We start from the raw sequence: 13,601 nt of genomic DNA, 5'->3' as shown, positions 1-13,601 counted from the left end.
CATGAGAATCAACTCCAAATGAATCAAAGACCTCAGAGTCAAAGCAGACACTCTGAAAACATTACAGGACAGAATAGGAAATACCCTAGGTCTCTTTGGCACATGCTGAAATTTTCTTAATAGAGACCCAGAAACACAACAAATCAAAGAAAGGTTGGACAAATGGGATTACATGAAATTGCAGAACTTCTGCACGGCAAAGGATATAGATAGCAAGATCAGTAGAAAGCCCACGGATTGGGACAAGATCTTCACTAGCCATACAACGGACAAGGGTCTCTAAAATATACCTGGAACTCAAAAAACTAAATCCCCCAACAACAAATCCTCAAAGAAACAACTGCCCAATAAATAAATGGGCTAAAGACTTAGAGAGAAACTTCTCTGAAGAGGAAAGAAGGATGGCCAATAGACACGTGAAGAGATGCACAATCTCTCTAGCCATAAAAGAAATGCAAATCAAAACAACATTGAGATTCCACCTCACCCCAGTTAGAATCAAGAACTCTAATAACAACAGATGCTGGAGGGGATGTGGACAGAAGGGAACCTTACTGCATTGTTGGTGGGAGTATAAACTTGTTCAACCACTTTGGAAAGCAGTATGGTGGTTCCTTAAAAGACTCCACATTGAGCTCCCCTGTGACTCAGCAATCCCACTTTTGGGCATTTACCCAAATGATCACAAACAAGACCATACTAAAGCTACCAGAATGACTATGTTTATTGCAGCATTATTTACCATAGCTAAGATATGGAACCAACCCAGATGCCCCTCAGTAGATGAATGGATCACGAAAATGTGGTATATATACACAATGGAATTCTATGCCTCCATCAGAAAGAATGACATTGCCCCATTTGTTAGGAAATGGAAAGACTTGGAAAAAATTATATTAAGTGAAGTAAGCCAGGCCCAAAGAAACCTAGGTCCCATAGTTTCCCTTATTTGCACTAACTAATATATATCTGAGACAAGCAGATAAGGTCAGATAAGATGATGTTAAGTGAAATGAACCCCAAGATAAGGATGTAAGTGGTTTTTTTTCTTTCTTGCTATTGTTTCTATAGGTACCACGTGATTTTTTGGTTGCTTTGTATGTCCCTCCCCTACGGTATAACCCCTGTTTTCACTGTATTTGATGTTAGTATAATTTGTGGAGGAGAAGGGAAAAACAAATTGTTTAAGGGATACAGGTGGACCCATTGCAACAATGAGATGTAGAAGATGCTATGTCGAAAAATGAACTTTACAATTTAGGCATGGGGGGGGGAACGGGGGGGTGGAGAGGGGAGAATGTAGTTGTGGATAGAGAGGATGGTAGAGGAAAGGAGGCAACAATGATTGATAAGAAATGTACTCATTACCTTTCTTGTGTGATTGTAATCCCTCTGTACATTATTTTCTCAATAAAAAACATTAAAGAAATAGAGAACACTTGGCACAGAGTTGGTACATATAGCACAATGGCACTTCATCCCAAGTCAGACATCTTGTATTATCTTCTTCAAGTTTTGGACACAATAGGAGAATTGGAGTCCTTTCTGGTTGGCAGGTCTCTCTTAGGTTTCCTGAAGGGTTGTAACACCAAAGATTTACCATCTGGACTTCATTTCCTTATTTATTTTTTCCTTCTTACTTTCTCATTCTTTTGTAATCCCCTTCTACCATTTCATTGTCAGGCAAGTTTTGGTTTCATTAGCATATCATACCATCCAAAAGCTATATACATATAGGACACAATCCCTGGACTGCTTTTCTACTATTCTGTATCAATAGGAGGATCACTGTCAATGGATTACATATAATGGAATCTGACCTACTATTAAGTAACATATTATAAGTTCTTTTTTTTAAAAAAAATGGTTTTTGAATGGTTTATGCAAAACCACATGCCTAGATGGAATAAGTCTGGACTATGACTAGAATTTGGACTTTTTTGGCCAGTCCTGGGGCTTGAACTCTGGGCTTGGTTGTTGTCAGTCTGCTGGAGGACAGAGGCAGGGGTTGGGGCAGGGGCAGGCACAGGGGTCTGTGGATCAGGAACAGGACCCAAAATGAGGTCAGGTAGTGCATAAGACAGGGGATGTGCCACAGGTGGGAAGATAACTGAGAGTCAAGAGGGTCAGGAGAGGAAGGAGAGGGGAAGAGCTTTTGGAGGGATCTTGCTGCATAAGCAAGATTTGAAATGTGGGGCAGAAGAGACAGAGGAAGGGACAGGAGCAGAAGTATAAGAATCCCTGCGTGTAAGGAATTTCAGCCCATTTTTCCTTCCGCTCACAGAAATTGCAGAGATTGGTTACTATATTGAAATTAAAAGTCCCACTATCAGGCCAGCACAAGTGGTTATTGAGCTGCTACATAGGCCATTCCCTGTTAGGCCTAGAGGTTCGAGATTAGCCAATAAGCAACCCAAAGGAGTATGTGGGTCTGGTTTGGAATTTTGGTTTCCCATAGTGCCCAGGCAGCCCGGGGTAAAACTAACTCCGAAGAAGATGTCCCTGTCTTAGCCAAAGAGTTACCAAATAAAAACGCGGGTGACAGAGAAGACCAGGCATCCCTGATCATTCTCAGCACCAAGGCCAAAGACTGGAGGGAGACTCGGGCAGGAGTGCTTGTGACTTTTATGGACAGAAACGGAAGGAAGTTCCCTGGGGGAGCAGCCTGGACACTCTGAGACAGGGGTAAGGGACTCACCTAATCCAAATGTGGTGGATACATAGGGACTGAGATCATTGTCCAAATGGAGAGAGAGAGAAAGAGAGAGACAGACAGACAGACAGACAGACAGAGAGAGAGACAGAGAGACAGAGACAGAGAGACAGAGAGAGACAGAGACAGAGAGAGACAGAGAGACAGAGACAGAAGGACAGAGAGAGAACAGAGAGACAGAAACAGACAGAGACACAGACAGAGAGAGACAGAGAGACAAACAAAGACAGAGACAGAGACAGAGAAAGATGGAGGTAGAGGTAGAGGCCTCTGCTGAGTTTACATAGATAACTAATAATATGCTAAGCTACTAGGTGATGGTCCAAGGGATATGCATGGCTTATATGAAGTCTTTTCAGAGGGCTGTTTAGCCCAAAGTAAGCTCTGTGGGCCTTGTACTCCTGATGGAGGAGGCCTTGGGAAAGAAGGGAGGAGAGAGGCTGAGAAGGGGCAGTGCTCTAGAGGGAAGCACAGCACTACCACCTTCCAGGTGTGAGGTTTTAGGTGAGGAAAGAACAGGCAGAGGGAGGTAAAGGTGAATAAAAGAAAAGTTTATTGGAGTACGTATGCTCCTGGACAAACTCCCTCATCAGGATCAGAGAGGTAGCGCAAGTCTGGTTGTAGCAGGGTTTATATGGCCGGGGTCAGCAGGAACTTTTAGCATGTAACTTGTTTTGCAAGTTTGAGTGGTTGAAGAATGATTGGAACAGGTGGTATATAAGGAAGTGGCTTTTCTCAGTACCTCTGTCCTCTAGCGGCCTGACAGTTGTTGTTCCTGAGCTTTTGTGTTCAAGGCTAATGCTCCTACCACTTGAGCTATGGTGCCACTTACAGCTTTTTTTGGTCATTAATTGGTGATAGGAGTCCCATAGACTTTGCTGTTCAGAAAGGCATTGAACAGCTCTCCTCAGATATTAGCTTCCTGAGTAACTAGGATTGCAGGCATGAGCTACCAGTGCCTGGCTAGAATTTGCATTTTTAACATATCTACAGGTTTATACATTATCTAGTGCATAACAAATTACCTCAAATTCAGTAGCTTAAACCGGTATTAATTACCTTCCAATGTTGCTGGCAAAGAGCATGAGGACTATGATTCTGGCTTAGGCTCTACTGAGGGGTTATAGATATATAGTCAGAGGCTGCAGGTATATGAAGATGTGGCTAGACAATGCCCCTCCAGGGTGCTCAGTTGAAAGGTTATTATTAGCAAGAGATTCTAGTTCTCATTAGGGCAGGGCCTCAGATGGGAGAGGGCAGTTGTCTCAAGATCTGACATCTGAATTCTCCAGGCAACCCCTTCCAGAGAGAAAGAAAACGAACTCTTTCTTCTGAGAGACTTGAATCCAAGGTTGTACTCCAAGGCTTTCACCCCTTCCTCTTCGAAGGCAGGTCATTCAATCCAGATTATTCCAAGGGAGAGGTCTACCTTTTGAAGAAGGAATACCAAAATGCTAGACAGTTTAAAAGCAATACAGCAGGTATATTTCTGAAACTGCCTTACCAAAGTGCCACAAATAGAGTTGTTTAAACAACAGAGTACTGTCTGAAACTTCTTAGAAGTATCTCTGGAGGCCCAGAATCAAGTCGTCAGCACAGTGGGTTTCTTCTGAAGACTTGGGTTCCTTGTGGATAGTTATCTATCTTCTCCTGGTTCCATGTGCTTGTATCTTTCCTAGTTAGTTAATTAGGTATCTAATTAATTAATCAGTTGAGACAGAGTCTTGCTGGCCTCCAATTTGCAATCTTTCTGCCTTCCCTGCACAAGTGCTGGGATTACAGGTGTGTACTACCATTTAGAAATGCCTTAGGAGAGTATTTTTTCTATCAATCACATCAGGTTAAATTGTTTTCTTCTTTTCTTTCTTTCATCATCTTTTTATTTATTTTTTGGTCCAGTCGTGGGGCTTGAACTCTGGGCCTGGGTGCTCTCCCTCATCTCTTCAGCTCAAAGGTAGCACGCTACCGCTTAAGCCATAGCACCACTTCCGGCTTTTTTTTTCTGCTTTATGTGGTGCTGAGGAATCGAACTCAGGGCCTCATGCATGCAAGGCAAGCGCTCTACCACTGAGCCACCTTCCCAGCCCCATCTTTCATCATCTTTTTAAAAAAATAATGCCTAATATCAAATTGAATCAGCATTCATCCCAATGGTCACAGTTTAACATAATTCCTTCAGTTAAGAGTCTATTTCCAACTTGGAAAAAATTATATTTAGTAAAGTAAGCCAGGCCCAAAGAAACATAGGTCCCATGGCCTTATTTGCAATAACTAGTATATGTCTGGGACAAGCAGAAAAGGTCAAAAGCTATGTACATATGACTAGATAAGATGATGCTAAGCAAAATGAACCCCAAGATAGAGACACAGTGTTTTTTTTTCTTGCTATTGTTTCTAGTGTATTTATAATGTACCATGTGATTTTTTTTTGTTGCTTTGTATGTTCCTCCCCCACGGTATAATCCCTGTTTTCACTGTATTTGATGTAGGTCTAATTTGGGGAGGGGAAGGGAAAAACAAATGTTTAAGTAGGGATATAGGTTGACCCATTGTAACAATGAGATGTACAAGACACTATGTTGAAAAATGAACTTTATAATTTAGGGGGGGAAGGTCGTGGGAGGGGTAGGGGGTGGGGAGGCGGGATGGGGGGAGTGTAGCTGTGGAGGTGGGAGAGAAGGGATGGTAGGGGAAAAACAAAAGAGGAGGCAACAATGCTCAATAGGAAATGTACCCATTACCTTGCTCATGCAACTGTAACCCCTATGTACAGTATTTTTACAATTAAAAAAAACCTTTAAAAAAAAGAGTCTTTTTCCAAGAAAAGTCACGTTAGGAGGAAAAGGACTTGAACATCTATTTGTTTGTTTGTTTTCAGGGTAAAACTTGACTCCCAATTCCATGAGCTGCACCTCTGTTCTAGGAACCACACATTCTAGAACTACTGGCCTAGTCAATCCCCAGGTTATATATAATGAGAAATGCAGGATTGCCATAAATGAAATTACCACATGCCAGACAGGAGCCAAGAGCAGGGCTTGGTTCACAATGGACTGATTTCATGAACCATCTAGTGTTTAGTCATCTTTAATTAATGTTCTCTGAAGATCTGTAGCTGTGGAACCCATTAAACTTCTGTGATTCCTCTAGGCTGACCGTTTTTATATTGATCCCCAAACTCCTATAATTGCTGGGACACATCCTGAGATGCCTTCAAATGTGGAAGTGGACTGATTTTCTGGGGGAGTACTTCATTTAGTATTTAGTTCAAGCTAAGGCTTGAACTAGGGGCCTTGTACGTTTGGCTTTTTCACTGAAGGCTACTTGAGCCACACCTCCACTTGTGGCTTTTGGCTGGTTAATTGGATATCAGTGCCTCTTGGATTTTTCTGTCTGTGCTTGGCTTCAAACCTTGATCCTCAGATCTCAGCTTCCTGAAGAGCTAGAATTATAGGTGTGAGCCAGTAGCCCTGGGCTGAGACTCTCATTTCCCTTGGGGCCTTTCTTCCTTCTGCTCAGTTGGGTTGGGGCAGGAAGAATGCAGCACGGGGTGGGTGAGCTATTGAGAGCAGTTTCATCAGGACAACCAGTGAAATGTTCTTTGGTTGTCATTGTTGCACACGTCTACATCAGGATTGTCTCAGCACTGAGCGAATGATTTTCCTTCTACTTAAAAATAATGGTTTCTAAACTTATTTTAGGCCACGAATCATACTGTTCTACAGATCCCAGACAGACCGCCAAGGAAGGGAGATTTACCAGGGCAAGGTTCAGGAGACTAGGCGGTAGGTGCAAACACTGGGCTGGTTCAAGAGACAGGTTAAGTCTGCGTCCAGCAGACCAGACTGCAACTGAAAGGCAGGCGTGAGATGAAGTGCCAATCTAAGAACTCACTCCTCCTCCTCCTATTACTCCTCCCCCCAGGGCAGTCGGACACGCCCCCCTGGTTCCACACACCCAATCAGCAGTTAGAGATCGCGGGTCACTGGCCCTAGTCCTCGGTTTCAAAGGCCCGGGAAAGCTGTTCTTCCGGACCGCGGGAGGCTGGCGCCTTTCTGCGCCTGCGCAGCCTCAGGCCCCGCCCCACCACCCCTCCCGCCAGGGTCTCCCGCCGGCAACATGGCGGCTCCCTGGGTCTGCAGGTGCGGGGCGCTTTCCTATCGGCTGTTTCTCGGGGTTAGGGTTAGCCTGGTGCGGAAGCAAGGGTGCTGGCAAACCGCAGCGGCTGAGTTGCAGACAGGATCCCAGGTAAGGGCCCGGGTGGTAGAGGGATCTGCGCCTGGGGTGCCGTCGGGTAGGGCCTGGGTGGAAGAGGGGCGCGGCGGGGCACTCAGGTGCGTGCCTAGCCTTGTCCACCCCGGGAGGTGGACACCGGACCTTTGCACTGACCTGGGAGGCTGGAAGGAGAGCATCGTGCAGACGATAGCGGCCGAACAACGTGCCTGGAACCTGTGCAGTCTCGATCGTTTTCCTGACATGTGGCAGAGGTGGAGACCAGAACTGGCCCCACTTAATCCCAGCGTCCCAAGCTGGCTGGCTGGCTGGCTGATGCTGCCAGACTACTGACATACAGCCTCAGGAGCAGGAGCCGGGGTTGACTCGGGAGAAAGAGCGATTAGTTGCGGTGATAACTGTGCGTGTGAGGCTTCCGTGGGATGGATATCCCGCTGGAGAATTCCCATAAGGCCCATAGGTAAGGACGTGTGTGCCCCCAGAACTGGCTTACAGGCCCTTCTGTTCCTACCCTCTAGGGGGGTCAGTGAAGCTTTGGAAATGAATTAGGTCACAGGGAGCATGTCCCAAATGGGGAGAAGATAGAGGATCAGAGCTCCAAAGGACCTGCAATGATAAGGGAAAAGAGGCCCCTCCCCCCCCAAGACACTAAGAATGAGCTGTCCAAAAAAGTAAGGGGAAAAGAACCCAATGTGAAGTCGTACTAATTGGGGAATGTTTTAAGGAGATAAGTGCCAGTACCATATATTGCAAAAGAAAAAAGTTAAACGCTTTGCTCGATTGAACAAAATACCACCACCTTTTCTATGTTCTTTCTTTTAGGTTTTAACCTAAGTCAGCCTATCTATCTATGTATTCATTGAACAGGGTTGTTTTTTTTTTTTTGAACATGTGCTGAAAATTTTGTTTCCTCAGACAACACCCTATCCACATAACTAAATATGAAAGGACCTATAGCATACAGACTATTTTTATTGCTGAGACTTGATGTGTTTATGGGGTGGGTGGTTTGCCTTCCCTCCCCAATACCTCTTAATCTTATTCTATCCTTCTGTTTGACGTCTATATTCTTATTTTTTAAAATCATGTACAGACGTAAATGCACACGAATACTTTTTAGATCTAATGGAACTATATTGAGTTGCATACTTTTTGCTTTTCTTACACATCCATAGAAGAAAGCCTCATTAGTTTCCTGTCATGTTTCAAAAACATTTCTTAATTACTGAGTACTGTCTTCCCATTAGCAATATTCAGTAACCATCCTGCTGTAGTTCTTAGGTATTAATGCTTTCATTTCTGTGGAAGAGACTTTCCACTGTGAGGTTATTGCTTTGAAAGATGTGTACATCTTAATTCGAATAGTTTCATTCAGCTGCCCCAAAAGGCTGCAAACAAATCATTTTATCAATGATGAATGCATTGTTTGTGTCTACCTACACTAGGATTTATTTAATTTGTTTATTGCACTAAGATGATGAAGACTGTCCTTATTTTTTTTTCCCTGACCATCCTTGAAATAAAGCCTCTTCTTCAATATAGCAGATGTTTACAGAATACTTCTCTGAAGTCAGGCACAGAGAGATAAACAATTTTCAGTCTAACAAATTACCTGACTAGTATCCATACTTAAGCACTTTCAAGAGATGGTCCTAACAAGGCTGACTCTCCCCATTCTGTGTGTGTGTGTGTGTGTGTGTGTGTGTGTGTGTGTGTGTAACAAGGCTGACTCTCCCCATTCTCTGTGTGTGTGTGTGTGTGTGTTTGTGTGTGTGTGTGTACTGTGGCTTGAACTCAAGGCCTAGGTGTTGTCCCTTAAGCCTTTTCTCTCAAGGCTTAAGAGCCACAACTCCACAGCTTTTTGTTAGTTAATTAGAGATAAGAGTCTTGCAGACTTTCCTGGCAAGGCTGGCTTTGAACCACAGTCCTTATATGTCAACTTTCTGAGTAGCTAGGATTACAGGCAGTTCTAGCTTTCCAGATTCTTGAATCTGGACAGCATATATTTTACCACATGAGATACAGCTTTGATATAATTCTTAACCTAACTGCTTTAGATTTTTAATAAGTTCATGTATAGATCAAATATAACTGAAAAACTTAGCTGACTGCTTTAGATTCTTAATGAGTCCACAAACAATATTTATAAAACTCTTTGGTACAGAGCTTGTCTTAAATATTATTTCTTTTTTGTCTTATTCTTGTTTATTGTTATTATAATAAGGGTGATATAGAGATGAATTACTGTTCCATAAGTCGGTTAGTAATACACTTCTTTTTGGATAATGTCACCCTTTCCTTTGCTTTCTCTCATGCTTTCCATTCTGTTCTCTGCCCACAAGTTGAATAGTTCATTTTTTACATACTGTCTACTAAGTACCACTGCTGCATTTGTCCTTCCATTTCTGTGCCCTCCCTTACCACTATTTCTCAAAGACACATAAATGAATGAACAAGACAAAATGAAAATTAAAACTGTTTCACTTTCTTGGAATTCATTTTGATGAATATTGCTACATATGATCAAGTGCAGAGAGGCTTTGTGCCTTTCTGATTCTCCCCTACGAGTATCCTCCTTTGGTCTCACTGTGTGTGAGTGCCTATATAATTTATGTCCTGGTGTATTTTATATCTGGCTCTGCCTGAGGAAAAAAAAAACACTCTGTTGTCTCTCTGAACTTGGCTTACCTCACTTAACGTGATTTGTTCCGGGTCCATCCATTTCCTGGCAAATGAGGCAACATTATTCTTTCTAATGGCTATGTAAAATTCCATTGTGTATAAGGACCACATTTTCTTTATCCACACAACAATTATAGGGCTTCTGCATTGTTTCCATAACTGGGCTAGTGTGAAAAGTGCAGTAATGAGCATGGATGTACAAGTGTTTTTTCAGTCGTGGGGCCTGAACTCTGGGCCTGGGCGCTGTCCCTCAGCTCTTCAGCTCAAGACTAGCACTCTACCACTTGAGCCTCAGCCCCACTTCCAGCTTTTTCTGCTTATGTGGTGCTGAGGAATAGAACCCAGGGCCTCATACATGCGAGGCAAGCACTCTATCACTGAGCCATCTTCCCAGACCTGTATAAGTGTTTTTTTTAATAGTATCCTGGCTTATGATGTTCTGAGTAGATGCCTAGTAGTGGTATGGCTGAGGCCTCGGGAAGATCTGTGTTTAGTTTTTTGAGGAATCTCCAGACTGCTGTCCAAAGTGGTTGTAATAGTTTACATTCCCAATTACTAATGTTTTTTTGGGGGGTAGGGGTTGGTCAGTAGTGGGGGGCCTTGAACTCAGGGCCTGGGCACTGTCCTTGAGCTTTTTTGCTCAAGGCTAGTGCTCTACCCATTTAAGCAACAGTGCCACTTCTGTTTTCTGGTCATTCATAGTAGATAGGAGTCTCTTGGACTTTCTTGCCTGGGCTGGTTTTGAACTGTGATCCGCAGCTCTCAGCCTCCTCAGCAGCTAGGATTACAGGTTTGAGCCACTGGCACCTATATTTCTTCCTTTCTTTTTTTGTCTTTCTTTCCCTTCCTTCCTTCCTTCCTTCCTTCCTTCCTTCCTTCCTTCCTTCCTTCCTTCCCTCCCTCCCTTCTTTCTGGTTTCTTTCTCTCTCTCTCTTTTCCTTCTTTCTCTTTTTTCCTTCCTTCCTTCTTTCTTTCTTTATTTCTTTCTTTCCTTCTTTCCTTTTTTTTTTCCAGACCTGGGGCCTGAACTCAGGGCCTATGCACTGTCGCTGAGCTTCATCCAGGCTGGTGCTCTACCACTTGAGCCAACGTAACTTCCAGCCTTTTCTGAGTAGTTTACTGGAGATGAGTCTCACAGACTTTCCTGTGGGGCTGGCTTCGAACCATGATCCTCAGATCTTAGTCTCCTAAGTAGCTAGGATTACAGGCGTGAGCCACCAGCCTCTGACCTTATTAATGTTTCTTATTGGTCACATTAACACTTATATCCACTTCTGTACCTAATATTAATAGGTGCATTTCTCTTGGGGCCCATGTTTCATAAAACAACAATTTTCATTGCCATTATGTTTGACTAATATGTGTTTTTACCTCCTTTTATCCCCAAATATGGATCATAACCCATTAGTTATGAAATCTCTTCAGAGGTTACAAACAATTCAATGGGTAGGGAGAATAGAATAGCAGTATTCACCAAAGTATCTCATAGAGGGTGCTTGGTTTGTTTGGTTTATATGTATAATTGTGTATCAGATGATAGTATAAACAGATAAATACTGTATGTCACAGAAAAAGTTTGAGAAACAGGAATGCATCAACGAAAAGGAAACAAGTTTTATTAAGTGATTACTCTTGAATTCTCTATCCTGGGTTGTCAACCTGAGTTTTTAATTGGACTCTTGTCAACTGCATACTAATCTCATGGAATCCATGTTTCATATCAATGTGTCAATACAATGGCAAATATCTGAATGTCTAGATATCACTTGTGAATGGCCAAACTTTTCCAGTAACACCCATGTACTGTGAGATTTACAGAGTACTTCAGAAATGCAGTGCCTGATTCAGACTGGAGTTACAGAAGGTAGAGAGGTGATCAACAGCAGTTTCCCAGAAGGGCTAAGAGTGAAGAGAGAAGTATATTAAATTAGTAACGATTAGGAATTACAAGAAAAACCTACAGATATTCTGTTCTGGGAAGATGTAATAGTTGCACAAAGGTAAGAGAGAAGCACAAAGTAACAGTGGGTTCTGGCAATAACCAGTAACTGTGTAGAGTATAAAGTTTGGGCAAGAGAATGGTCTTACTAAGCCAGGCACATTTGCCTACCACACAACTGAAAGAGTCATTTTTGCCCAAGTTCCCTTTCTGTTTCCCAGCGTATGGAGAGGGGAGAGCAAGTCTCAACTCTTCCTCTTAGAGACTAAGGTTTAGAAGTGTTTATTGGGAAAGAAATGAGGTGGTCTGACGCATGGAGAAAAGCAAGTGGTGACAGGGAAAAGTGCAGTGCTCGGTCAGCTCTGCATGTGAAATCACTGTCAAGGTGTTCTACAGGATACCTCTTCCGAAAACCAGTGTTAGAGCAGAGTCAAAGAGCCACCCACAGACCCATACACAGGCCTCGGGAAGGGTTGCTTGTTTAAAGTATTTGAGCTACTTCCTGAGTGTGGGCAGCCTTTACCCCCCTTCCCCACAGCAACATAGATAACCGGTATTATCTGTGACAGTTAATGGGAGTGCTTTGCTTAGCTATGAGACCTCTAAAATGAGTGATGAAAGTAACTAAAAGCATATAAGGCTAGATTTGTTTTATTTTTACATAGGTTTCAATGATGACAAAAGGAATTGAAAAGTTTGGCAGAGGTCAAAGTGTCATCTGCTTGCTGTGCTAAGATATTTTTTTCCCCCACCTATCACAAATGAAAGTAGTATTGGTGTTCTGTAACAGTTACCATGAGCTCTTAAATCCTGTCTGAGTACAATTAAAATAGGAATGCTAACTTTGGTTTCTATACATTTATGGTCTTTTAAAATTAGAAAAAGTAGTAGACCCATTGCTATTCTGAAAAATATTACACAAAATATTAGGATATTTTCCTAATTTTTCTTTTGTGCTAAGCACTTTCTTAGTGCTTAAAGCATTCAGAGTTTTTCCTAACCCAATGTGCCCATGTTGATTTGGACTGCCTGTGGGAGAAAAATGATCGGTGACATTTGATGGCTTAGTCCTGGTGTTTTTGGCTTCACACGTAAAAGCATTTCTGTTTTTGTCTCCAGTATTTGTTCTTTTTAATCTTTCAGGCACTCTTTGTGGTTATAACTGACTATTGTTTGTTATTTGGCTAAAAAATACTTTGCCCAGCAAATTTTATAATTGACTTGCAAGCTGGGTGTGGTGTGTTTCCAGTTTAAGGCCGGGCTGAAGTACATAGTAAGTTCCAGGCTAGCATGGGCTACAAAATGAGACCCTGTTTCAAAAAGAAATTGCCCTCATTTGTATCAGAGGCTTTATTCAGCTCTATAAATAACTTACATGCCTCCCCAAGGTAATTTTTAAAGATTCACATGCACATCTATGTGTGTGTGTACACACAACATCTTTTCTTTTTTTTTTACCCTTTTTGGGCCTTATGCATCCTAGGCAGGCTCTCCACCACTGAGCTACACTGTATCTACTGGGGACACAGAAATACATATATTTAGTCCAGTTTATTAGCAGTGGAAAAGAAAATGCCCTTGGCAGATAAGTTGTTCCCTGTTAGATATCTCCCCATCTTTACATGATTATAATTTAATATGTTCCCCCATTGATTTAATTATGAAAAGTGCTTATACATTAAAATCTTGTTTTCATTATATAGCAGTTAATAAACTGAGCCACAGGTCCACTTGCAGCTTTTTGGTGGTTAATTGGAGTTAAGAGTCTCATGGACTTTCCTTCCAGGGCTGGCTTTGCACCACCATCCTCTGATCTCAGCCTCCTGATTAGCTAGGATTATAGATGTGAGCACTGACTTCTTTGTTCATTGTATTCTACTCATCAGAATCAAGTCAGTAGGTCCACCATACACTCAGGGAAGGAAAATATTGCACAAGAGCTTCAATATCAGGCAGCAGAAACACTGGTAGCTGCCTTGAAACCTACTTTAAACAATGAACATCCCATGTTCTTTTGTTAGTGTCTGGCGCTAG

General features: G+C 42.5%; 1 protein-coding gene across 1 annotated transcript in view; it reads left to right on the top strand.

Moving 5' to 3' along the window:
- Positions 1–6,817: 6,817 nt before the first annotated feature.
- Positions 6,818–13,601, top strand: part of Mrps9 (mitochondrial ribosomal protein S9) — a 71,640-nt gene continuing 64,856 nt past the window's right edge. Inside the window, exon 1 of the mRNA XM_013034712.1 lies at positions 6,818–6,961. Coding sequence (XP_012890166.1) covers positions 6,833–6,961 — 129 coding nt within the window. The 5' untranslated portion in view covers positions 6,818–6,832. The remainder of the gene's footprint in view (positions 6,962–13,601) is intronic.

Source organism: Dipodomys ordii, unplaced genomic scaffold, assembly GCF_000151885.1.
Source record: "Dipodomys ordii isolate 6190 unplaced genomic scaffold, Dord_2.0 Scaffold194, whole genome shotgun sequence".
Taxonomy (NCBI): Eukaryota; Metazoa; Chordata; class Mammalia; order Rodentia; family Heteromyidae; genus Dipodomys; species Dipodomys ordii.
This window is presented reverse-complemented; position numbering and strand designations above follow the sequence as displayed.